At 45.1% G+C, this 22,196-nt stretch overlaps 13 protein-coding genes across 13 annotated transcripts; 7 read left to right on the plus strand and 6 right to left on the minus strand.

The window, feature by feature from the left end:
- Positions 1 to 458: 458 nt before the first annotated feature.
- Positions 459 to 2,178, minus strand: V1516DRAFT_706343 (major facilitator superfamily domain-containing protein; the record flags this gene model as incomplete). Its single annotated transcript, XM_066924160.1, has 2 exons — positions 459 to 1,955; positions 1,977 to 2,178. 2 exons carry the CDS (start codon positions 2,176 to 2,178, stop codon positions 514 to 516), a joined length of 1,644 nt encoding a protein of 547 aa, XP_066778937.1. The 3' UTR covers positions 459 to 513.
- A 974-nt stretch (positions 2,179 to 3,152) lies between these two features.
- Positions 3,153 to 4,833, plus strand: V1516DRAFT_662738 (major facilitator superfamily domain-containing protein; the record flags this gene model as incomplete). Its single annotated transcript, XM_066920461.1, has 2 exons — positions 3,153 to 3,595; positions 3,648 to 4,833. The coding sequence occupies 2 exons, from the start codon at positions 3,153 to 3,155 to the stop codon at positions 4,831 to 4,833; spliced, it is 1,629 nt and encodes a 542-aa protein (XP_066778938.1).
- Positions 4,834 to 4,881: 48 nt separating this feature from the next.
- V1516DRAFT_181926 (Clp protease-domain-containing protein) lies at positions 4,882 to 6,147 on the minus strand. The gene is made up of 3 exons (XM_066918703.1): positions 5,870 to 6,147; positions 5,781 to 5,818; positions 4,882 to 5,726 (listed from the first exon to the last, which is right to left on the minus strand). The coding sequence occupies exons 1-3, from the start codon at positions 6,026 to 6,028 to the stop codon at positions 4,931 to 4,933; spliced, it is 993 nt and encodes a 330-aa protein (XP_066778939.1). The 5' UTR covers positions 6,029 to 6,147; the 3' UTR covers positions 4,882 to 4,930.
- Positions 6,106 to 7,879, minus strand: V1516DRAFT_670936 (thioredoxin-like domain-containing protein). Its single transcript, XM_066921469.1, has 2 exons — positions 7,659 to 7,879; positions 6,106 to 7,611 (listed from the first exon to the last, which is right to left on the minus strand). Exons 1-2 carry the CDS (start codon positions 7,799 to 7,801, stop codon positions 6,267 to 6,269), a joined length of 1,488 nt encoding a protein of 495 aa, XP_066778940.1. The 5' UTR covers positions 7,802 to 7,879; the 3' UTR covers positions 6,106 to 6,266.
- Positions 7,880 to 8,832: 953 nt separating this feature from the next.
- V1516DRAFT_694762 (uncharacterized protein) lies at positions 8,833 to 10,223 on the plus strand (the record flags this gene model as incomplete). Its single annotated transcript, XM_066923963.1, has 5 exons — positions 8,833 to 8,926; positions 8,985 to 9,032; positions 9,081 to 9,169; positions 9,240 to 10,008; positions 10,072 to 10,223. 5 exons carry the CDS (start codon positions 8,833 to 8,835, stop codon positions 10,221 to 10,223), a joined length of 1,152 nt encoding a protein of 383 aa, XP_066778941.1.
- A 2,065-nt stretch (positions 10,224 to 12,288) lies between these two features.
- On the plus strand, positions 12,289 to 12,988 carry V1516DRAFT_608658 (uncharacterized protein; the record flags this gene model as incomplete). Its single annotated transcript, XM_066919286.1, has 2 exons — positions 12,289 to 12,432; positions 12,494 to 12,988. Coding segments are annotated over 2 exons (639 nt in total), but the record flags the coding sequence as incomplete, so codon positions are not given.
- Positions 12,989 to 14,783: 1,795 nt separating this feature from the next.
- Positions 14,784 to 16,391, plus strand: V1516DRAFT_694763 (WD40-repeat-containing domain protein; the record flags this gene model as incomplete). The annotated part of the gene is made up of 1 exon (XM_066923964.1): positions 14,784 to 16,391. One exon carries the CDS (start codon positions 14,784 to 14,786, stop codon positions 16,389 to 16,391), a length of 1,608 nt encoding a protein of 535 aa, XP_066778943.1.
- A 50-nt stretch (positions 16,392 to 16,441) lies between these two features.
- Positions 16,442 to 17,369, minus strand: V1516DRAFT_184144 (multi protein bridging factor 1-domain-containing protein). The gene has a single exon (XM_066918704.1). It carries the CDS (start codon positions 16,942 to 16,944, stop codon positions 16,492 to 16,494), a length of 453 nt encoding a protein of 150 aa, XP_066778944.1. The 5' UTR covers positions 16,945 to 17,369; the 3' UTR covers positions 16,442 to 16,491.
- Positions 17,243 to 17,788, plus strand: V1516DRAFT_670944 (mitochondrial 54S ribosomal protein mL41). The gene is made up of 2 exons (XM_066921470.1): positions 17,243 to 17,503; positions 17,560 to 17,788. The coding sequence occupies exons 1-2, from the start codon at positions 17,291 to 17,293 to the stop codon at positions 17,728 to 17,730; spliced, it is 384 nt and encodes a 127-aa protein (XP_066778945.1). The 5' UTR covers positions 17,243 to 17,290; the 3' UTR covers positions 17,731 to 17,788.
- V1516DRAFT_634018 (uncharacterized protein) lies at positions 17,781 to 18,741 on the minus strand. Its single transcript, XM_066919987.1, has 3 exons — positions 18,584 to 18,741; positions 18,235 to 18,482; positions 17,781 to 18,174 (listed from the first exon to the last, which is right to left on the minus strand). Exons 1-3 carry the CDS (start codon positions 18,634 to 18,636, stop codon positions 17,846 to 17,848), a joined length of 630 nt encoding a protein of 209 aa, XP_066778946.1. The 5' UTR covers positions 18,637 to 18,741; the 3' UTR covers positions 17,781 to 17,845.
- Positions 18,742 to 18,880: 139 nt separating this feature from the next.
- V1516DRAFT_670949 (Rtf2 RING-finger-domain-containing protein) lies at positions 18,881 to 19,890 on the plus strand. The gene is made up of 2 exons (XM_066921471.1): positions 18,881 to 18,930; positions 18,980 to 19,890. Exons 1-2 carry the CDS (start codon positions 18,925 to 18,927, stop codon positions 19,757 to 19,759), a joined length of 786 nt encoding a protein of 261 aa, XP_066778947.1. The 5' UTR covers positions 18,881 to 18,924; the 3' UTR covers positions 19,760 to 19,890.
- A 49-nt stretch (positions 19,891 to 19,939) lies between these two features.
- V1516DRAFT_670950 (FtsJ-like methyltransferase-domain-containing protein) lies at positions 19,940 to 20,946 on the plus strand. The gene is made up of 2 exons (XM_066921472.1): positions 19,940 to 20,337; positions 20,385 to 20,946. The coding sequence occupies exons 1-2, from the start codon at positions 19,989 to 19,991 to the stop codon at positions 20,897 to 20,899; spliced, it is 864 nt and encodes a 287-aa protein (XP_066778948.1). The 5' UTR covers positions 19,940 to 19,988; the 3' UTR covers positions 20,900 to 20,946.
- V1516DRAFT_706352 (RNA 3'-terminal phosphate cyclase/enolpyruvate transferase) lies at positions 20,914 to 22,185 on the minus strand. The gene is made up of 2 exons (XM_066924161.1): positions 21,973 to 22,185; positions 20,914 to 21,919 (listed from the first exon to the last, which is right to left on the minus strand). Exons 1-2 carry the CDS (start codon positions 22,100 to 22,102, stop codon positions 20,931 to 20,933), a joined length of 1,119 nt encoding a protein of 372 aa, XP_066778949.1. The 5' UTR covers positions 22,103 to 22,185; the 3' UTR covers positions 20,914 to 20,930.
- Positions 22,186 to 22,196: the final 11 nt, after the last annotated feature.

Raw genomic sequence — 22,196 nt, forward strand, 5'->3', positions numbered from 1 at the left:
CGGATAAATGCCTGCTGATGTCGAATATGTAGACAAACAAATGTAATATTTGTTAACCGGACTTGTAGGCCTAATTTTGCTTTCAGAAGAGACCAGCTAACGCGAACAGACATGATACAAATGCCGGTATTTTATGCGCCCTGGATAAAGCCTCACAGCGAGGGCAGCCACGACAGTTTAGCTTCCCCTGACGAAAAGATCTGCCATGATTTTAGCATCAGTAGATTTACACTAGAATTTGCAAGTTGCAGACACAATACAAATAGTAGAAAGTAAAGCAAATCCAATTTTACTGGATTGGCATTAATGCATTTTCTTCATGGTCACAGGAACTGTACCTGGAAACCAGACTGGTCATGAAGATTTGCTCGTGGCTGACATGTGGCTGGTCGACATGCGATATCCTCACGGGAGCAGAAAACTACAACAATTACAATACTATCCAATACGAAGATAAATATGGAACGATTATTACCCATTTATAACACCAACAAAAATAACAATTATATTGCGCTATTTCGCATTCAGGGCAACAACTGCCGTAGCCTTGATCGCATACGGGTTCCGCTGACGAATGGTTGGCCCATATCTGTAGAGCACATATGGAATCGGAATACCTAATAATGCAATAAAACCAATCAGCGAACAGCCCCAATCTACCCCTAGATTATCAAACATGATCGTTGCAAATAATGGAAATCCAGCAGCCATACATGATCTCGTGAACGTCGCCGCAGCTATCGCAGACGCTGCATACACGGTGAACGTATCAACCAAATAATTCAGACAGCCCTGGAAGACACAGAAAAACCCACACGACATCAGTGCAAGCCCAACAATGGGAGCCATGAAGGGATATTTAGGATCTGAAGTCCAGCCCAGAATAAATAGCCCGATCGGAATGAAGAAGACCGCCACTCGCATGATGAACAATCGCTCTTCAGGAACAGGCTTCCCGCCTGCGGCCTTCATTTTCTTCTTATAATGCGCGCCTCCAATGATATTAATTACTCCGCCAATGTAGATTCCTGTAAATACGCCAAACGAAGGCAAATATGCCGGAAGCAAAGTCCAGCCTCTAATTTTGAAGAATTCAAATGGAACTGCGATGACGCCAAAATATAGCAATCCAAACGCATACGCACCGTAGAAACACATGCAAGTAACAATTGGAGTCAGCAATAGCTGGAACGGTCGCAGAAGATGTTTTGTGACTATGGCCTTAAGCGAGAAGTCCCATTCGTCATGATGTGAATGATATGCCCAGTTACGAGTCTCTAGCCGTAGTTTTTTTGCCTTTTTAGACAAAACCACAGGATGGTACGTCTCATCGACAAATATGCTGATTGCGATCGACACAACAAAGGTATAAATGGCACAAATGTACTGACCCCAGCGCCAACCATTCGAGACAGAAACATCCAAGGCAGCTCCCACAACAGGTGCTAAGGTAGTCGCGGCGGCAACTACGAATGCATAACAAACCAAAGCTGTTCCTCGGACCTCAGGTCTCCAGATGTCTCCAAGAACACCACCCGAATTGGACACCGGAGCCCCGCCCAGTAGTCCCTCGAAAAACCGCATAATAATCACTGTCTGGAGATTGTTGGCCGCCCCGCAGCCAATCGAAAAGAAGCCCGAAAAGAAAAATGGCACGACACAGCCAATCTTGCGCCCTAGACCCTCTGATACAGGAGCAAATAGCATAGGACCGAACCCAATTCCAAGCAAGTACAACGACGAACCCAAGGTTGCCACCTCATGGGAAACGTGATATATTTCCGCAATGTCGGATGTCGACGGACCGTAGATTGACGAATTGAACTGCGGGCCAAACGTGCAGCATGCAAACATGAACGTCGTGAAAGCGCGCTTCTTAAACGACCAATTCAACGGACATAATGGGTCGTCAGGGCCCTCGAAGTCAACTATAAACTTATCGGACTCTTCCTCTTCTTTGTCCACGTCAACTAAACCATTCTCTGGATCGTCACCAATATCTGGAATGTCATTCGGTAGCTGGGGAAACAAAGGGCTCTTTTGCGGAGAAATGGGAACTCCTCGCTTCTCGTCGTGAGTGTGCTCATCTAGCGAGGTCGTCGACGACGCGGTCACTGGCATCATCGACGAACTTGATGATTCGACCATATCTCCGTTCTCTATGTCCTTTAGCTCCATAGCTCTTTGATCTCAGGCATACAATATTGGTCAAATTTCTGGACCAACGGGCAATTATAAGCAAATATTCGACTCATAAAGTGCTTGGCCGGAAAAAGATTCTTTCTATTCAGCCGAACAGACCTTTCCTCGCCCTCTCAAATACTCACTACTCTCTACTCTTTCCCACCCACAAAGAAAAAGTCGCACCCGGAAAAGTCCAATAGCGGACGGTATTTCCGCTCCTTCGGAAACCCAGAATTCGGTTATAACGCCTCAAACAGCTCGGAAAAACAGGACAGCTACTCGCTCGGGCTCGCTCCGTTCCGCTGACCAGGTCATGTGATCACGTGACTGCGGGATAGCCGATCTACTCGTGGGAGGGATAACGAGGACGTGTTCGAGACAAAAAAAAGCTTAAATGGGTGAAGAAGATGAACAGGCTGGGGCTGACGAAGGGACACGCGATCAGCGATAGATTGAGGAGAATATGGTAGACACTAGAGCAAAGGATATAATACGAGCAGCGGAACAAGCCTCCGCTTGAGCATCTTGATATCGAGATGCTTTCGAATGGATGTACGTTTGCTAGTATCGGAGACAGACCGCCACAAGGACGACGGCGCCGCTCAAAGTTCCGGGCAATGACTGGACTTTACGTAGACAGGTAGATTTAATTTTCGAGATTGAGATATCTCTTATCTTTTGTCTACCCGAACTTGGATTTGGATTTGGATTTGAATTTGAATTTTGTCTTTAGAATATAGCGACTTTTGCTTATAAGAACTTGTCGAACGGTCCTTTGTATTTGTTCTGCGAAATTTGTGCCGAAGCTTTTGGCAGGCGAGATCTGTCTAATTTGCGCTGCAAATTTGTTGTATCATCGTTTTCTCACTTTGTCGGCCGTATATGAACGTGCAAAGCTCCATTATCGTTTCCGTTCGACTACTTTTTCTCTGCTTTTGCCGCTATAGCAAGAAACATGCGCCGGGACCATGGTAGAGTCATTATATAGACCTAGCACACATGTGTCTATACGAGAAACCACAGGCTGTGCATCCGACGAGTCATTAACATGTCAGCCAAACGAGAAGCAAACAACCTTTTCTACAGAGGAGAAAGGGTTCTACACTAAAGAAATCCACTCGTCGGCCGACATACTCGAGGAAGATGTCGGCGAGATTGTGGAACTATCTTCAGTGGGTTCGTGCTTGCCAGTAGAAAACTACTTGGTAGATTTCGAGGGTCCTGATGATCCGTTTAACCCACTGAATTGGCCGTTTAGGAAACGCGCCTATACTACGTTTGCATATGCTCTGTGTACGTTCGGTCCGCAGACCTCATCATCAATGTATGGCCAAGTTTCGGCTCAAATCGGCGAACAATATCATGTGTCTTCTCTAGTGGCTACATTGGGTGTTTCTACTTTTCTCATAGGGTGAGTCATATCAGGATGTAATCTTTTGTTCCTTGGATTAAACGTGAATTAGAGTTGGCTTTGGACCAATGTTTTTCGCTCCGATATCAGAGGTTTACGGTCGCCGAATGGGTGTTTTAGTCCCCTTTTTCTTTTCTGGCATCTTTGCCATAGGATGTGGTGCCGCCGACAATTTACAGACGATCATGTTAATGCGATTTTTCCAAGGTCTTTTTGGCGGCGCTCCGATTGCGAATACTGGAGGCGTTTTAGGCGACATCTGGCGTCCGCAAACTAGAGCAATAGCGCTTGTGTTTTATTCGTTTGTGGTTACCGGTGGTCCACCAATCGGACCAGTTATTGGAGCAGCATTTGGTACACTGGGCGCGCATGGCTGGAGATGGACACAGTATTTTGCCGGCATATATGCGCTCGTCGTATTTGTGCTGGCAATTTTCACTATTCCAGAGACTTATCCGCCGGTTTTACTTTCCGCAAAGGCGAAAAAACTACGAATCGAGACCGGAAATTGGAACTACCATTCAAAACATGAAGAACTAGCTTTCACATTAAAAGAAATGGTTACTAAGCATTTCATGCGTCCATTTGCGATGCTAGCAACTCCCATCGTAACCTTTATGTCCATCTATGGTTCTTTTGTGTTCGGTATTTTATATCTCGGTGTTGTCGCTGTTCCGATAACTTTTGTGACTGGCCGCGGATGGTCTCAGGTAATCGCGGCGTTGCCAACTTTGTCAATTTTTTTTGGTGTTGTTTTGGGTGGACTGCTGAACATTATTGGATCAGTTCATTATGCTAGAGTTTTATCCCGGCGAAACGGTGAAGCACTTCCTGAAGAACGACTTCAAGCTATGAAAATTGGTTCGTTTCTTATGCCAATTGGATTATTTATCTTTGGATGGACAGCAAAGGACGGCATTCCTTGGATCGCTCCGGTCATTGGGTTAACCCTGCTTGCAATGGGCTTCATTACCGTATTCCAAGGTTGCATCAACTATCTTGTTGACTCGTTCCCTCGATATGCTGCATCGGCCATCGCGGCAACCACCTTTTTGCGGTCATGCTCTGCTGCGGGATTCCCAATTTTTGGCCGAATCATGTTTGAAAAACTTGGCGTCGACTGGGGAGCAAGTATTATTGCATTTTTTGCCATCGCTATGATTCCAATTCCCTTTGCATTCTATACATTTGGCGCTCGAATTCGTGCTCGGAATCCATATGCAAGCCAGGTCATGTAGATTTGTGAATGGACATGTTAATTTTGCATTGGGAGACGGTCACATTTAAATAGATATTTATTTTTGCATTCATATAAATATATCGATATCTGTATAATTAGACTGAAAACATTTCACGCCACCAATTTTCCGGGAGATTTGCGATTCCAGGACCGGTTGACTTTCTTTGAAAAGTTGTCATCAGTGGGGATTTGTTTTTCGGGCTCTCAGGATCTATAGCTGGTTGAGGCAGTGGAGCTGGAGGCAATGTACTATCCGGAGCCGTCGATTCTGCTTCTCTTAATCCACCAGATCCATGAGAAATCTCCCCACCAGGAGGACTTGTAGTTGGAGGACTAGTAGGTGAAGTCTCAGGACCATTATGTCCAGAACCTGGATCCGGTTTAATCACAGAGTCGATAATGCCAATGTCCAGAGCCTCTTCAGCGTCAAGAAAATTATCATTTTCAACCATTTTTTCGATTTCTGAGATTAAATACGATTTATTCAATCGACTTTGATATATTTTATTCGCCTGTTCGCGCATTCGTAGAATCTGGCGCGCCTGAATGGCAAGATCAGAAGCCTTGCCTGACATGCCAGTACTAGGCTGATGTACCATGATCCACGCGTTGGGCAAGGCATGCCTCATTCCTCGCTCGCCTGATACTAGTACAAGCGAAGCCATAGAGCCGGCAATACCAACGCAAATAGTGGAGACTGGACATTTGATATAGTGCATTGTGTCAATGATTGAAAACCCGGCATGCATCTCGCCACCAGGTGAGTTCACATACATGTATATCGGCTTCGACGGGTCCATAGCCTCAAGATATAAAAGCTGAGAAACAATTATTGCAGAGAGAGATGAATTGATTGAACCGTGAAGCATAACGATCCGCTCTTTCAGCAATCTGACACTGGGTTAATACTATCACTTAGTAGATATCTACTCGTCTGCCACATACCGACTAAAAATATCAAAATAAACAGTTCGACCATCTTTCTATATTTGGTTAATATTTATTCTTTTTTCTTATTTCCGATCTTGTCTTACTTCTTGTGAAGGAACTGTAGGAATAGTTATCGATTCTGGTACTTCGAAGTACCCCCGTCGCTGACCGATCACCTTCGGCGAACAGGGAATTTTTGATAAACGGACGGAAGCCGAATAACCTAATAACCTCGAAACTCGTACTAATCCTGTTTTTAACATTGTCGGTGCTTCTAATGAACCGTCTAATCTGCCTAAGAAAAATGACTTATAGATAGGTCTTCTGAGTAAACTAGTAACTGCGGCGCTACAAATGAATTAAGTCTCAACTACTTGCAATCTATTTCATATTCGATTCAAAATATATGTCCAAATCACCGGCTTTTAATTTACTGACTGATCTCTAGAATCATAAGATCAATCCAAGCATAAAAGAAACAACATAAAACCACTTCCGATTTTATAATTCATCGTGAGTAGTCTCCTCTTCCGCGGCTGAATCTACGTCAATTGCGTCTTGCACACTCTTTAGTTTGGCATACGCATCAACATGATACTTTCCATTATCACGAATGAAATTAGCCAAGCTCTCGAGAGTGCGATCGCCGGAGTATTCGATCGGGTTCAGCTTGTCACCTGCAGGGTAAAGCTTGATCGTAGGAAATCCACGAACTTCTTCAGGAACGTCATTGTTGGGAGTGTCAACCTTAGCCACCACTACCTTTTTCTTTAGATCCTCATCGTCCCAGAAAATCTGCGCAAGCTCCTCGTAGGTAGGCGCAAGGCGTTTGCAATGTCCACACCAGGTAGCATAGAACTCAATCAAGACATCCTTATCCTCATCAAGAACAATCTCGTCATAAGTTTTCGCAGTCACAATAACCACAGGTCCCTCCTGAATCTCAGGTGGCTCCTGGCTTTTGATGGTAGGAGTAAGAGCACCAGCCTCGTAACTCTCAAAAAAGGCTACAAGTCCATCTTCAGTGATAACAGTCTCCTGGTTATATACAAATTTGTTGTTGCTACTTAATTCGTGGATAGCAAAAGCGGGCCATTGTTGCTTAAGGTTAATGTTTTCTGCGTGTTGGCCGTATCTGCTGGCATCGATCGTGGCAATGTTGACCTTTCCGCGGAACGAGCGGGCAATTGGCAACAGAATTTCGACCAGTTCGCTCTTAGCATCCTCAGAATCAACAAAGAGGTACGCAAGAGGAAGACCAGACTCCATGTATCCAGCGTAAGTAGCAGGACCAACTTCACCAATGAAAGGAGTAGTCTCGAGCTTGACAAAGCTCGCGATATTAGCGGCAACAAAATCTCCTGTGTAGATGGTCTTCGCATCATCATAAGACTTGTAGATAACAACAGCAGGAGCTGTAACTCCTTCAGCAGCAGCCAACTTTTCATCATTGGAGGCACCAAAAACAAAGGAATCTCGGAGCTGATTAGCGACCTCACTAAAGGTCTGGTTGGAAGCCGGATCAGAAAAGAAACCGACAACAACAACACTCTCGGCAGCCTTGAAACTTTCGAACTTTTCGGTGACAAGATCTGTAACGGCAGGCATGCTCATCTTGGTCATGAATGACACGATATCATCAGCCTTGCGTTGACCAGTATATGGTGAAACATCATCAATAGCGCCACGGAAGACTTTCAAAGTCGGGAATCCCTCTATACCTTGCTCGCTGCAGAGCTCATCTTGGACAGTGCAGTCGATCTTGACAAGTTTGACAGCCTTTTTCTGATCTGAAAGAATCGTCGCAGCCTGCTCGTACTCGGGGGCGAGTGCCTTGCAGTGACCACTAGAACTGATTAATTTACAAGTTAACCGGATGAGAGGAGTACATACCACCATGGAGCGAAAAACTCAGCGAGAGTCAAAGGATTCTCTTTGATAAACGACTCGAAGTTATCCTTAGTAAGCGAGAGAACATCGGATCCAAGGGCAACGGAAGCAGCCGCGAGCACAGTCGAAATAAAAGAGAACTTCATTATACAATTTACACGAAAAAACAAGGCAAATTCAGTAACAGAAAAGACCTCTTTGTCGGAACTATGAAAGAAAATGAATCCTGGGACGATCCTAATCAAGGGAAAGTGAAGTTCCATCTTGACACGTCTCGTGAAGCTGCCAGCTTAGACATCAATCACGTGGACATTTAGGTTAATTTCGAGAGTACATGAAAGGCAGCTCAACGTAAATGTATTACGAATGGGACTGGCAAGATGAGAATGGGAAGACAAAGCCGAAAAAATGGCCAGATTATGTCTTAAATCAGCTATCCTGCCAATTGAAATCTATTTCATAAACTGACATGCAATTCGATAAGCCGACGCGTAGAGTGAGAAACTCACGCGTCTCTACATAGCAGTAACAATCTAACCATATCTCGAACTTATTTCGCGCCCGTCTCATTTAACTAAAAGGACCCATTGTACGAAATAGTTCAAAGCTTCCGAAAATATGGGAGATCTTTCTCGAACTTCTTTTTAACGTCCTCGCATGAATTGATCAGCCTATTGAGCGTCTTGCACACGCAATGCTACAGGTACCGCACCAAATATGTCTGCTGAAGGGGCCGCACCTGATCTTGCCCAACTTGCTTCCTACACGTGACCACCGTCTGGCCGAAACAAGACGGGTGATGGGCATCTGACCGATGACGTCCGGGCCTACTATGGGCTCTTTCGACGGCAGCCAACCGACGGTTATTGCTTGTTTGTTGTGGACTCTTTCGAGGACTTTAAAGGACAGTTTTGTCTCGTTATTTAATATTTAGGCATATGCAGACTGGTGTCACATCAAGTGCATTATTCAGGGTTTATTAGCAGTCAGGAATTAGCTATTTCAGCAGAATTTGTCGGTTCATGTTTGTTTACTCGTGGACTAGTTGCGTTGCGAGACAGAACTAAGCTTTAAACGTGTGCAACATAAACAGACCCTGCTAACTATTATTTTCATTACTGCCAGTCTTATCCTATCCTATCCTTTTAAGAGACAGTATTTTCCTTTTACAGATCTAATGTTTGTCGCCGGAGAACCGACATCGCCGGTGCTACCGCCTCATACAGTTCGGATCAAGCGCAAACGAAACCAGGATCCGCTCCAAGCTCTCAGTACGTTATAGATTCCACCCGCTGAGGAAGACAGGCTAGCCGTGCTAACAGTGACCAGTCCTTGGGCGAAACGAGAATTCAAAACGCAATCGCACAGATTCTTACGGTGAGAAAGCATTGTGTTTTCTACAGATCTCTTACTAACTGCATGCAGTTTTCAAGCTTGCAAATACCGAGGAGCAGCCTCGCCATGCAGGCAGCGTAACACTTCTTGAAACATTCGACGTAACAGAGCCAACCGGGGTACGTAAAATCTCTAAAGGTCGCAATTCAGGTGTGCCATTTCTTAAAGCTGACTCTTCTATTCAAATAGGATACTTCATCTATTAAGACAAGCGACCTCAAGACAGATACAACAAGGAATGCTAGCAGTCTGCTTAGAGTTGCGCAAGATCTGCTGAATCCAGCAAGGCTGTTTAGGTTCCCCACGCGCAAGCGACGAGCTTCTAACGAAGCTACTGAGGCCAAACGATCAAAACACAATGAGACTCCACAGGTCACCTCAAATTCAACAGCCAAGACTATTTCCCCACCTCCAGTCATACGAGAGCAGCCAAGTGTAGGACAAGGAGCAGCACGTCGGATCTCTGGGGGTATCCCGGCAGTTAAGGTTATAAGTGGGAACGTTACTAGCGCGCGAACTATTGCAGAAGCGAAATCTCCAATTCGACTGCAACAGCGACGACGACGAAGCAGTAGTACGTCGATGTCTCTCTCGCCAACAACATCCTATCAGCCCATCTCGAATGAAGATGAGTTGCAGGACATGGTAGATATGTATCTTCAGCTTAATCCAGCAGAGAAGAAGGAGTCGGCCGACATGACGACCAAAAAGGCGCTGAAGAGACCGCACGAGGCACGGACCGTGAGAACAGCAGAGAACAGCAAAGATGTGCAACAACAAACGCGCGGCTTGGAAGAGGATGGCACCGAGCTCGGTTCTGGAACAGCCACGCCGGTTGCAAAGATTCGACACAGAACGGGTCTTGACAGCGTTGGACTCCCGAAGCAAGAACAGAGAAATCGGCAGCAGCAAAGTCACGGAACGCAAAACTCGGGATCCGCGGTCTTAGAAGACAAAAGTCAGAACAGAACAGACAGCGCAGGCGCAGAGCAAGACAGGACTGTGGCGTCGGCGAATTCAGATATAGGAGGACTAAGTCAAAGATTTACGAAGGGCAACGACAGGAATGCAGCCGAATATGACGACGAGGCCGAGGACTACGTGTACGACGTCTACTATCGAGAAAAATATTTAGGAGTAAAATGGGAAGGCGGGCAATATGGTTTACTGTAGGTGGATAACCCTGTATTACCTCCCCTCTACCCTTATAAAAATAGAGGTGGGGAGAGTGGGTGAGTGAGCATTGGCTTACATGTAGCACAAATATGTGTTTTTGTTGTTTTTTTGCTAAGGGGCGGTAAAAAAACAGAAGAAAACACATAGTGCATTATAAACAGGTTATACGATTCCGAGAATGAGTTTCGAGATCTAGTTTTCGATGAGGACGACGAAGCTAATTCCGATTTCGGGCTAACAGACGATGAAGATTCTAATGCGGAGGATTTTTATCGGAACGATTACCCTGACGAGGAGGACGAGGAGGACGAGGAAGAAGGGGAGCGGGGTGATGGTGGACAAGGTTTTGTGGACAAGATTGACGCAGACGATTACGATGAGTATGACTATGACCGCTGTGGGTCCCGATTTGCAGATGACGACGACGGGGATGGTTCCATGAATGCGGGAGCAACGTTAGATGACGTACTTGAGAGGAACGAATTTGGAAGTGATATGGAGGATGAAGAAGACTATGCTAAGCGGATATTTTCAAGTTTGCGACGGGCGCAGGCGCGGGAGGGTCGAGAGAATGGGCAGCGGGTGGAAAGTGAGGAGGACTGGGAAGCTGGAGGAGATGACGATAGCGATGGTGATGGAGATGGTGATGGTGATACGGAGGACATGTCAGAATAGCGAAGAACGAGAGAACGAGGAAACGAGGGCGATGATGAAGCGGGACGGACTGACATGACTGCAGTAGAACAGCCCTTCAAAGTCACAGTTCATACAGTTCAGACAGCTTAGACAGCTTAGACAGTTCGCAATACATCACAATACGTCTCACCGCATCACAACATTATTCACTGCGCATAACTCGAGCTCAGCTTTAGCTCGAACAACCAGAGTTCCACAGTTGCTCATACCAATGGCATTGACGGCGCCATCAACTGGTCAGTGCGTTGGCGTCTGTGGGCAGCAGACACTAGAAATAGTAAGAGATGTATGCAATATATGTGTATAGGGGTTTGGTTAGATTTTAAAGGTCTGTGAGTTCAGTGAGATTCGTGAGATTGATGAAGTTTGCTGGGGAACGAACTGGCTCGTACGGTATTCAGCGGAAATCCACAGGCATTAGCTACCTGTCCTCGGTCTGCCGTGGCTTGAGTCGACAGCACAGCCAACTTCTGCGGCAGTCACAAGTCAGAGTTCAGTAGCTTCAGGGTTCAGCCTACGGCCGAGCATTATTAATAACCGGCAGAGAACAGTTATTCAACAACAAATCAACAGTAAGTGGAATAGTGCGTAGCGACCGGGCGCTGCGACACGAACAAACGGCCCGTAGACCGAGATATGTATGTACGGACTGCATGCTCCGTCCATAATTAGATTCTATATGGCTTTGATTAGACGACCAGCTAGGACAAACTTGGACCAAGTTGGACCGACTTTCCAATAGGCCGGCAAATAGAACCAATCTGCAGAAACGAAAGTGAATCTGCGGTTCTCCTAGCCATCCGCTTTTCCTCGTAGACAGAGGTATTTATATTTGGTCATCTACATCGGCTCCTCTGCGTATTTCGACCTCCACCCATACTCAATACATGTACACACATACCCAAAGATCCATCACAGTCAATCTTTGTAACTTCAGCGCAAACCTACTCGTGGTTTTACGCGATACAAAAAAATCTAGCTTCGAGACTCGTGTCGTTCATGTCCTCACCGTGGTCTGGTATTCGTTACTGGATCCTTCACAGATTTTCATAATCAATAATCGGCCTCTGCGCTACGCATTTGCGATCCGAAGACAAGAGAAAATCAAAGCAAAATGCTTTGCGGGACGGCGCGAATACGAAGCATTGCTGGCATACTGGCCTCCGTCTGTTTAGCTGGAGAACTCGGATCGTGTGACGCTGCCGTGATCACTGATTCTGCAGCAGTGTATGCGCAGGCGATCTCCGAGAACTTTGCGCAAGCTTCGGCTTCAGTTCCATATTTGTACTCGTTTGATGAGAGTTATAGGGAACAAACTTTGGACGGGCATTTGATTTTGCAGGATCGTACACGGTTTGAGCGGAGATCCTCGAGTGATGATGATTCTATATTGCCGTTCGACACACCTTTAGGTCAGAATTTCACCGAGGATTCGTGTCCAACATTTTTCAAATCGTTCATTAATGAGGACGAGTTCATTGATTGTCAGCCTCTGTCTTTTCTTCTCCAGGTCAGTTTTTTTTATTTTGCATTCTGGGTCTCCTTCGGATCTATCTACTAACGCCAACCAGAGTTCACAATCTTGGTTCAAATTGTTAAAACAGGGTGTATATAAAATCTCAAGTGCTTTGGACGATGTTTGCGCGGTGAATGTTGATACTTGTGCAACTCTGATGGACCGGCTCGCAGTTGAGTTGGTCAGTTCAGACAACTGCCAGGCCGACCTGAATCTTCAGAATCCGCTAGTAACAAGCGCCTACAACAGTTTTACCTCATATCGTATGCTATATTCTGCGGGATGTATACAGAGCTCGAGCGGAGCTTATTGCTATGTCGAGGCGGTCAGTAATTCGACTAACTCGGGTGATTTGGCGCTGTATTTTTTACCTCTCGACGTGTCTTTGCCGGTAAACTCCTCCCTCTCTTGCAATTCATGCACTGAAAACACGTTGTCAGTGTATTACAACTACGCTGGCAATACCTCACTGGCTTTATCAAATACATACGTTTCAGCAGCTAAGGCACTTGATAGTCAATGTGGGTCTTCTGCAGCTCAAACCAGTGTCGTGTACGATTATCCGTCTTCTTCCTCTACCGCAACTGCCGCGTCGAGTGCAGCTGGACCAGCAAGGACAGTTGATGTTGGGTTTGCGCGGAGAGCTGCTGTGGTAGCGACTGCTGTTTCGTTACTGATCGGACTTGCTGCCCTATAATGATGGAATTTTGCTTATCAGCCTGGCTTTTGCTGCTCAATTCGGAATGAATTGCTGGTTATGCGTGACCTGCTCAGAAAAATTTATGCTTAAGGTTGCAACCACAGAATAGCGCAACCTTACAAATTGAAGACAAACTAGATAGTTGTCATTCGGAGTCATGCTTACTACAATCAAATGCAAGGAATTTATATATTCTCTGACAGCGACGATCATGTGTTGCTGTATGCTGATTGTCTGATTAATCAAGCTCTATAGATGCGTGGATATGCGTGGCTATGCGCGGAGGCTCGGAAGAGCCCATTGACCCGACAGGAGGCATTAGGGTGGACTTCATTGCCTAGCTCGATTAAGTGCCTCGATGCTTCGAGTTTCTCTACAGACAAGCAGAATGCGAACCAATCACACAACACTAGACACTGCAATACTGCAATACTGCAACAAACATCGCAAAAATATTGCATAAACATTTCAAAAGTACTGCAATTCAAGGCAGCATAATACAGCATCCTACAGGCTGATACTATTGTTACAACCACACTGCGCAAGGAGGTCAGCGATCACAGATACAGTAGCTGAGCAAGCTAAAAGGCAGAACTGTCAAAACTAATCTCTCCATCCGCACGACAAAGAATTCTATATGTGCGTAAGCAGCGAGAATTTGTGGAATAGGAAATTCGTCGGTTGATCGAGGTGGTTGAGATTGAGGTGTTAATAATAGTACAGTAACGGACGGTCAGTTTGAAGTGACTTTGCCCGTTGCTGGACGAGGTCTTATCGAAAGGAGAGCCAGCACGGAGACGCCACCCGAGTCGAATTTCAGGTGAAGCCGGTCAGCGAAAATTTGAATATTTGTACTATAGGGTAATATAGAAGTAAATAATTATTAATGAAAATCTTACAATTTTATGTTATAGTAAAATAAGGCAATGCGGTGTTCTCTAATGTTTCTGAAATCCACTACATATGGATATAGATCTTGACTGAGCTGGACTGCCGAACAAAGTCGTCTGAGTCGAACGTTGAGGCTTACCATACTAACGGCTGGTTCAAACCGAAGTTTATTATCACCGACGGTCAGAACTGCAGTACAGAACCAAGTGAATTATCCATCATCGGTAATATTAGTAGGCATCAATATTTATTAGTAGGTGATAGCATTTATTTAAATCTAGAAGTATCAGCTAACAAGTCCGATGTAGTTGAAATGAGAAAGCGAGCTTGCAGACCGAGGCCATTCAGCCTTAGTAGCACAGAGCTGAATAGCTGAGCAATTGGACTACTTGAACCTTTGGACGTTGATTTTAAAGCTGAAGTAGCATACTGAGTCGAGCGCTGAACATGCCAAAAAGAGACATTAAACCGAACCAAACCGAGAGAATGACGAGAACACAAATTCGAGAGAGACGGCTAGTACGCCACGAACCGAACAGAATATCTCGACATATTTGACGAGAACAAGCAGGACGTCGTATAAAACAAAGTTTTATCTTGTTTGAGCTAGAAAGCCTAGTTTCCTGGGGCGTTCGTTTTCTGGGCAAGCCTGAATGAATCAGTGAAAGCCGCGGGATCTGGCGAGTGTTTACGCGTATTGACGCGTTCCGACGCGTTTGAGTGTGAAATCTAATAACAGTAAAATAATTCAATCATGGACAATCTGACAGAATATGAGAAACAAAGACAAGAAAACATTGCGCGGAACCAAGCACTTCTTCGGGACCTGGAGTTGCGTGATTTAGGTGCCTCGGTCTCTGGTTCTGCTCGGATCAATGTTAAACCAGCTGGGTCTCGGTCGTCGACAGCAAATTCTAATAGTCATAATCGGAACAAGAAGAAACGAAGTCACGATTCAGCAGAGTCGAAGCCAAGTTCTACAGCTACTCCTAGAAGAGTATCAGCACGACTAGCCGGGATCAAGGCTGAGGACTCTGCTGCGCTTGAAAAGCTTGAGCTCCACAATGAACAGGCGAAGCGCAAGGAAGAACAGGCCCGGATGCGAATTTCCGGGACAATGAAGTTTGAAGACATTTCATCCGACCGAATCTCATCATTCTGGACTTTTGATGATGATGACACTCTTTTGACTGGTAAGTCCGAGACGCAGGATCAGGAGTTGACTGCTCGTCCAGTATTGGAGGACGACATTGTCCGACTCAGGAAAGATTTGAGCTCGCTGTCGTTGTACGACCGATGGGTTCCAAATCAAATCAAAATAACTCCCGAACGGGTGTTTTATCTCAATTTTCATCCCTCGCCGTCTAGGAAACTAATTTTGGCCGGCGACAAAGCTGGCAATTTGGGCGTCTGGGATGCGGACTCACAGCGACCGGCAGCAGGTCCAACCAAAGCAGAAGACGAGGATGAAGAAGAACAGGATCCTCAGCTATATTTATTCAAAGTTCATGCACGGACATTATCGTATTTCACATTCAATCCAGATTCTACTACAGAAAAACTCTACACTGCTTCCTACGACGGCTCAGTTCGTTGCGTCGACTTCAGGTCCGGCACAAGCTCAGAAGTGTTCTATGGTGGCGACGGTGTTTCTGAGTCAGGGGGGATCAGCGAAATCAAATTTGCAGATACAAATGTGTTCTATTACAGTACTCTCGATGGTGAGTGCGGACGTGTCGATATCCGGGCCAAGCCCTCGTCTGCAACAGAGATCTTTCGACTCCACGAAAAGAAAATCGGCGGCATGGCTCTCCATCCAAACGCTCCTCATCTAGCCGCCACATCGTCTCTTGATCGGACAATGAAACTCTGGGATTTCCGACAAATTTCAACTCTTCCTGAATCCGGTGAGCGCCAGCCAGCCTTGCTAGCAGAGTATTCAAGCAGACTTAGCGTTAGTTGCGTATCTTGGAATACAGCCGGAGACATTGTTTGCAACGGCTATGACGATACTATCAATATTTTCAATCTACCCGACTCATCTACTTGGTCTGTTCCGTCTGCAGATTCTCCCGTGCGCGAACTGGTGCCGAAAACGAGAATTCCTCACAATTGCCAGACTGGGAAATGGGTCACAATTCTACGGGCACATTGGCAACCGCGGCCAGCAGATGGGATCCAGAAATTTGTCATCGGAAACATGAAGAAATTTTTCGATGTTTACACTGCAGATGGAGTCCAGTTGGCCAGATTGGGCGACAGTGCAAGAGTTACGACTGTTCCCGCGGCATGTAACTTCCATCCAACACAGAACTGGATCGCCGGCGGGACAGCAAGTGGGAAAGTATGTCTGTATACATGATAATACTATAAAGACTATCAACAGTTTTATAAATTCTGTGACATCTGCAGAAGTCTGAAACGGAACTCATGATTCCGTGTATTATACAAACAAAAAACATTTATTTCTTCTTGGGTCCTCCTAGAGGAGCTCCAACATCTTTTCCTCTCAGCTTGACCCCCAAAGCTCGTTCCAGTTTGCCGAGCAACTGCTGATTCGGTACTGCGCGACCCATTTCGTAGTCGTTGATAACGTTTGTCTTTTCATTGACTTTCACTGCCAAATCTTTTTGAGACATGGTCTTCTCCAATCTAGCTTTTGAGATCGCCTTTCCAACGGACATATCGATCTTCGGCGGTGCAACAACATCGTTCTCTCTATCCACCTTCGCTAATCGCTGACCTTCACCGCTGCCCCCCCGATTTCCTCCTGCTCCAAACTTCTTGTCGGTCGAGACCACTGTGCCAGTCCTTCGGGCTGCGTTGATTGCACTGTTGCTTCTAGCTGCTGCGGCAGATCGTGCGCTCGCCTTTTGGCCGATAACGGTCACACTATCCCAATCTGCATCAGCCATTTCGAACTTTTAATTCCTTATCAATTATGCTATATAACTGCCCCAAAATAAGCGCAGATTTCTTTAGTTTTCATAAATGTACCCGCTAGGCAGAGAAGCTCGATTTATATCCGACCTAGCTGTGCTCGTGACATCAATCTCCCGTTTGAGAAGGTTCTAGTAACCCTCTGAACTTCTGCAGATATGCATTAACTGTAGAGAACATTAATGGCATATACGCGACTGTGCTTGCGGAAATAAGTAGCAAAGCTCTATTCTTTCCTCGACCAGCAGACTTTAAAGCTCCACATTATCTGGTATTAAAGACATATTTAATACTTGCTCGGAATATAAATAAATCAGACTAATGCCGTTTCACTTTAAACATCGTTTATTCCCTCTCAAGGCACGAATACCAAAATCCAAACGGATGGGGTTCACAACTAAAGATGGCAATAAGAACTTCTACAAGGGCACTGGTTCAGCTAATATGGGCCGACACACCTCTCACGGAAAATACATAATTGATTATCGCAAAGTCCGGACATATGTAGTTCCTCCGTCTTTGGAAGAATGCAAGGTTTGTACTGCTGAGGTTGAGTTTGTGTCATGGATGTTAATTCTGTTATGTTCTAGCTTACCCCGTACATGCCGAATACGCTACCTCCACTTCGAAATAATTTTCAGGGTTATACTGGCGCGAAAGATGGCGCCTGGTATATTGACAAGTATAAGCAGTATCGGATGTATGGAATTGATGTTCCTCCGGGTCATGAGCGTAACGAGTTGTATGTTGAAAAGGCGTAGAGAAGGCGACTACTGGATTGGTTATTGTATATAGTAACATGAGCTGTAAATATAGCATGAAATTTTTTTTATTTCCGATGATCTTCAAGCCACTATCGTACATAAATAACCTTGTCTAGAAAAACTTCCGCTTAGGTTCTGGCGATGGCGATCGAGACAATGATCGCGCATCTCTTCCTCGTAGTTTCAGATACTTAGCCTGCGCAGCTTCCAGTTCCTGTTGCCATTCCCGAGTTGGACGCTTCGCATGGATAAAATTGCAAAACCCTCCGCGCATACATTCTTTGGTTTCATGCTGCCGACAGCAAGCTTCCCGGAAATCAGTAACAGGACTTAGCTCAGCGTAGACTGGTCGACCGGCGTACCATCTCGAGTTGAAATTATCGCACGCTTTCTGAGCGTCCTCTTCATATTTAAACCTGCAATACACATTACCAATCAAATCTTGATACGTCGTTAGTAAAACTGAGCTGCATAATTTTCATGGTGAAATAGAATACTTACGATCATTATTATTCTCGCAAATCACAATCTCCTCCACTTCTCCAAACTTCGCGGCCTCACAGAAAAAATCCTCGTAGAAAGCCTCGAAATGATTCTGCATTTGTGACTCGTTCATCTTATTTCCGGGCTGGTACGCAGGGTTCTGGTACATATTTGGACATAGAATCGTCTGCGAGTAAGACGGCTTCACATGCTTTCGCGAACATTTCTCGCCATGACGACAGGCGCCAATCTTGTAATAAAATGAGCTATTAAGATTGTTAGTATTTTCTTCAGTTTTTGGATATCTTCTAGTTCTTGACTTCGAGACACCTGCAAAACACCAGTGTCCTTCAGTGGCAATACTTACCAATTGACCTTATCCTGCTCAGTTCCAAAAATAGATGCCAAATAATTCGCCATAATCTGATCTAATATGTATAACTCCTACTACTTTAACAACTTTTTGATGCTGGTTACAAAAAAAAACAAAATCAAATAGATTGGATTAATTGAATTGGATCAAAATGCTTCAAGTATATCGACTGCAGTAAATCCTTGCTCACAAGAAATCTGACTCAGCTGGTCAGGGTAACGCCACAATGTCCCAAGTGAACCATGCAAGGGTTCCGTGCATATTTCATAGTTGAGATACACTTAATACTCTTCAAAATCAGTGACAACTGCAGGCAGATTGCAAGGAGCAGAGTAATGGGAGTAAGCAACATATGCATATCATTAGGAGACTATAATACTAACGATCAAGAATGACGGAGGATCTATTCCCGGTCGACGGGATCTCGTGAAGTCTTCGGCGCGTCGACCGACCTCGTCTCAAGTCTTTGAGCAAAATCAACTGAATGCATCGTTTGACTGGACGACATGTCGATTGAGTTCGAAACCACTATGCATTCCCATAGTTAGCGATTGCTTGGGTCATTTGTACAATAAGGACGCCGTGCTTGAGTACTTGATCTCACCAGAAGAGTTCGGAGACCGGGTCGAGACGATCAAAACTGTTCGGGATGTCGTCGAACTTAAGATCTCGCAAACGAAGGGAGGAAAATGGATATGTCCAATCACGCGGAAGGAAATTCGCGCAGGTGGATCAAAATTTGTCTATCATGCAGAATGCGGTCATGTGTTTTCAGAAACGGCACTGAAGGAGATTGTGGATACAGCTTGTTTGGAGTGCGGGACAGAGTACTCTAAAGAAAATATTATTGTTATTAACCCGATAGCGGAGAAGGATATTGCGAGATTGCAAGAGCGAATGTCTCGACTAAGGGCTGAAGGTCTTTCTCATTCACTGAAACCTGTTGGTGGGAAGAAGAAGCGGAAGCATGTATCTGGATTGAAAGACACCGTGAGGAAAAAGGAAAGGGCTTCTGCTACGGACAAAATTTCTAATTCTTTAGCTGTAGCACCAACTAAATTGTCGGTAACTAGTTCCTCTTCCACAGATTCATCCAATTTGTCTCTTCAGAGTAGAAACTCAGTCAACGCTGCTGCTCGACCTTTGCAGACGAATCAGACAGTGACCTGATATATATGTATAGATAGTGGTCGTTCGATTTTTATTTGATTTTTTTTTTGGAGAATTTTTATGTATTATATACAAATGTCACAGTCGTAAATTATCCATTGGGATCACAGATAATTTTATTTACCTGGAGCCGCAGAAAATCGTCACGAGCATTTCAGTTAAATTCTCCTCAAGCTTTACTATTTTTTGAGTTATTCTTTTGAGAACATAATCCAAGAGATCTGCTAAAATGGGTAAATGCAGCAAAGACAAGAGAGATATATATTATCGCAAGGCCAAAGAAGAAGGCTGGCGAGCGCGTTCGGCATTTAAATTATTGCAACTTGACTCTGAGTTCCACTTTCTCGAGAATGTTACTAGAGTAGTGGACCTTTGCGCAGCGCCCGGATCTTGGAGTCAAGTGCTGTCGAGAAAATTGACTGAAAATGGAAGTGACGCAACTATTGTATCTGTAGACTTACAGCCTATCGCTCCGTTGCCCGGCGTCATCACTCTCCAAGCCGACATTACACATCCTTCGACTTTGACGAATATCAGAAAACTATTCGGTGGCGGTTTAGCAGACTTTGTCTGTTCTGGTGCGTAATTATGGAATGAGATATGTTCTACTTTTCTAATTTCATAGATGGAGCACCTGATGTGACAGGTCTTCATGATCTAGATGAATACATTCAAGGCCAATTGCTGCTCTCAGCACTTACACTAGCTACAAATCTACTAAAAGAAGGAGGAACTTTTGTAGCGAAGATATTCCGGGGTCGCGATGTGGATCTTTTATATTCCCAAATGTCTCTTTTGTTCGATACGGTGACTTGTGCGAAACCAAGAAGTTCTCGAGCAAGTTCGCTGGAAGCATTTATAGTATGCGAAGGGTACCGACCTCGGCCAGGATGGCAACCGGACTCGTTACGACTGAAGGACATTGCTGTTCCTAAAAATCTAGATCATTTTGCAAGCGAGGCCGGAGAAAGAACAGTGGCGCCATTCATTGCATGTGGAGATCTGTCGGAATATGATGCTGACGCAACATATTCGTTAGAACATGGCGTTGCTAATGTTAGTCTCGATCCAGTGCAGTCACCTACCGCGCCTCCGTATAAGCGAGCCCTTGAAATGAAACGAAATGGAACTTTACGGTAGAATCTGCTATAATCTATAATGTACAATATATTTATGCAATTTTCTTACTTGCGTTGACGAAGCCAACCCCTTTAACACTGATGACATATTGTTCGGGACCTTGTTCATCCAAGTCATCGTCCGTAGATGAATCATAGGGCTTTATACGGACTTCGGTTCCCCACATCAACTTTATATCTCGTAGTAATCTGACAATACTTTCGTCGACGACATCTCGTCCAACCAGTACTCTACCCACATCCTCTTTACCAAGAACCATCAAAATAAGCACGGCTTTCGCCTGACACCTTGAAACCATTCCTCCCATTGAGACTTCTTCGAGTAGTGCTCTCGCGGCACGTTCACCGACGTCTTCAGGAATCTCACCTGCACCGCCAACATCTTCTGCGGTAAAGCACCACCCTGTCTTTGTCTCGGCTACCAACGACACTCCGAACCCAGGTGACATGCCCGAGTCCTCGCCGCGCGCAACTTCAGAATAAATATACGTCTCACAGCCCGTGACTGCTAGCACACTCCGAGCGCCATCGATGATCCGGTTCACACTTGCCGGACTTACTCTGGTCGAAAATGCGACGCCGCGGATCTTGGAAATCGGCGGTGACTTCACAGCTGCATGGAGAGTCTGCGGTTGTAATAGCACGTGTGGTAAAAATATATTAATTTCGCCTCCACCAAGTGGCGGAGATCCTCGTTTGATGACTCGCAACTCCTGACGCATGATTCCAAACTTATTGTAGACTGGGAACAGCGCCGTGCGAATCGTGTCGACCCCAAGGTCGAAGCCATTCGACGTGATTCCTTTCATAGTCAAATTCAGTGCTGCCTTCCCAAATGGCGCTAAGAGTAAAATCGGCTCAAGAAAATACCCAACTCCTCTCGAAAGTGGACAATTATGTGTCACTGTACCGTTGACTATCAGTCCGGGCTTGTAGATGATTGTAGTACCGGTATATGAAATCTCGATTACGGTCCCATTTGTGATGGATTCTAGCAGTCTGAGAAATGAAACCTCGTAATCTAAGAAATATAATTAGAGTCTGGTATTACAGTTTGCAAATGCGATATTATACCTTTCAAACCTGGCTCCATGCTGTCGGACCGGATCTTTTCGATTTTGATTGTTCGACCAGCAAGTGTCGCGAGAACAAGTCGTATTCTGAAATCCGCATTTCCAGTATAAACTAATGGTGCATGAACCATGTCGACTAAAAAAAAATAACTTTCAGTGTTCCTGTTTCCTTTTTCTATTATACTATAAATTGCTATGGATTAAAATTTCTAGACATCGAATAAA

This window comes from Lipomyces oligophaga (genome assembly GCF_038497815.1).
Source record: "Lipomyces oligophaga strain CBS 7107 unplaced genomic scaffold V1516scaffold_2, whole genome shotgun sequence".
Classification (NCBI taxonomy): Eukaryota; Fungi; Ascomycota; class Lipomycetes; order Lipomycetales; family Lipomycetaceae; genus Lipomyces; species [Lipomyces] oligophaga.